General features: G+C 36.4%; 1 protein-coding gene across 1 annotated transcript in view; it reads right to left on the bottom strand.

Annotated features, from left to right (window-relative positions):
- npc1 (Niemann-Pick disease, type C1) overlaps nt 1-1,455 on the bottom strand; it is a 19,397-nt gene that overhangs the window by 2,643 nt on the left and 15,299 nt on the right. Inside the window, exon 23 of the mRNA XM_014029254.1 lies at nt 431-544. Coding sequence (XP_013884708.1) covers nt 431-544 — 114 coding nt within the window. The remainder of the gene's footprint in view (nt 1-430; nt 545-1,455) is intronic.

The following is a 1,455-nucleotide window of genomic DNA, read 5'->3' as shown; positions in this document are numbered from 1 at the left end:
ACATGAGGTAAAGTTCTTTTTAAAATTTATTTAGTGCATTTTAAATGTATTTATGTATTTAGCGGTTAATTTATATATTTCTGCTTTTATTTCTAATTATGTCAGTTTCGGTGCTCCATACTACAGAACTTGGAAGAGGTAATTCAGTGACTGAATCAGGTGTGTTGGAGCAGGGAAAAACATAAAACAATGAGGGCTGCAGCCCTCGAGGACCAGGACTGCCCACCCCTGGCCAAGACAGAAGCAAACATTACTTAACGTAAGGTTCATAAACTGGGTTTAGGTTTACAGCTGATTTTCAGCAGCTGACAAAGTGTAAAACGTTTATTTATTGCTGCCAACATATTTTTTTATTACCAGGATGACAAATAATTTTTACAATCACACCAGTTCATGTTGTAAATTCAATGAGCTGTAAAATGTAACTTACAGAGCTGCCCATGTGAGCCAGGGCCTCCTCAGCGCGCTCCACTCTGGTCTTCTTCGTGCTGATGGAAAACGCTCTCACAATATGGCTGCAGAACTCCACAGAGATCCCACAGCTCTGCAACAGAAGGCCGGGAAACACGTCAGAGCCAAAAAACCGCAAAACCACGCAGCTGAGATCAGACTTCTTTCCTTTCAACTTGACCATTTGACCGATGAAAAACAGAAATGATTGAATTAATCTCTAGTTTCTTTCTGGCAGTTTTGAGACCAAAGAACTGCTGATGTTCGACTTTGTCAGACAACCAGAGAATGCAGACAATTAAAAAAAAAAATCAGAATATACATGCGAGAAAAAAAAAGCACATACAACAAAAGTTTTACACAAATATGCACCTGATTTAATTAAAATGAGAATCTGTAATCGGATTAGATATTTATTTGCAACAAATGGGTTCAAACAGTGACGTCTTTGTTTTCTCCAGATTGAACGCAGCTCCTCACACCGCTGCTGCAGAATCACACAGGCAGCTAAACACGAGCAGATATTCACACCAGCTTCATAAAACCAACATGGTTTGTACTGTTCTGAATCTGACATGTTGTATTTTTGGGACTATAGTCTGTGCACTAAGAGGTTAAGTTGTCTGTGACTTCAAATTACTGTGATAAATATTAGTGGAAATATAACATTAATAACACATGGTAAAAGAAAAATTCATGCCACAGAGATGAACAGACATTCAGCCGCACCTGGTTTAAAACAAAAAGATGCCAGTTGTGTGACAAAATGAGTAAAACAATGTGTGTTATACCAAATTTCCTAAATAATGATATGTTTTCTCCCTACTTTTGTATTTGTACAAAAAAGCATGTCACAGGTACTTTAATTCTTTTTTTTGTCCACAGGATAAAAAGGAACCTTTTTTGCCAACTTTCCTACAAACTATTATTTTGTTACATTTTTATCTAAGAACAAAATTATTACGGATAACTTTAAAAAAGATAAAATAATATAGAGGTAAGAAC

The sequence above is a fragment of the Austrofundulus limnaeus genome, unplaced genomic scaffold (genome assembly GCF_001266775.1).
Source record: "Austrofundulus limnaeus strain Quisiro unplaced genomic scaffold, Austrofundulus_limnaeus-1.0 Scaffold6, whole genome shotgun sequence".
Lineage (NCBI taxonomy): Eukaryota > Metazoa > Chordata > Actinopteri > Cyprinodontiformes > Rivulidae > Austrofundulus > Austrofundulus limnaeus.
This window is presented reverse-complemented; position numbering and strand designations above follow the sequence as displayed.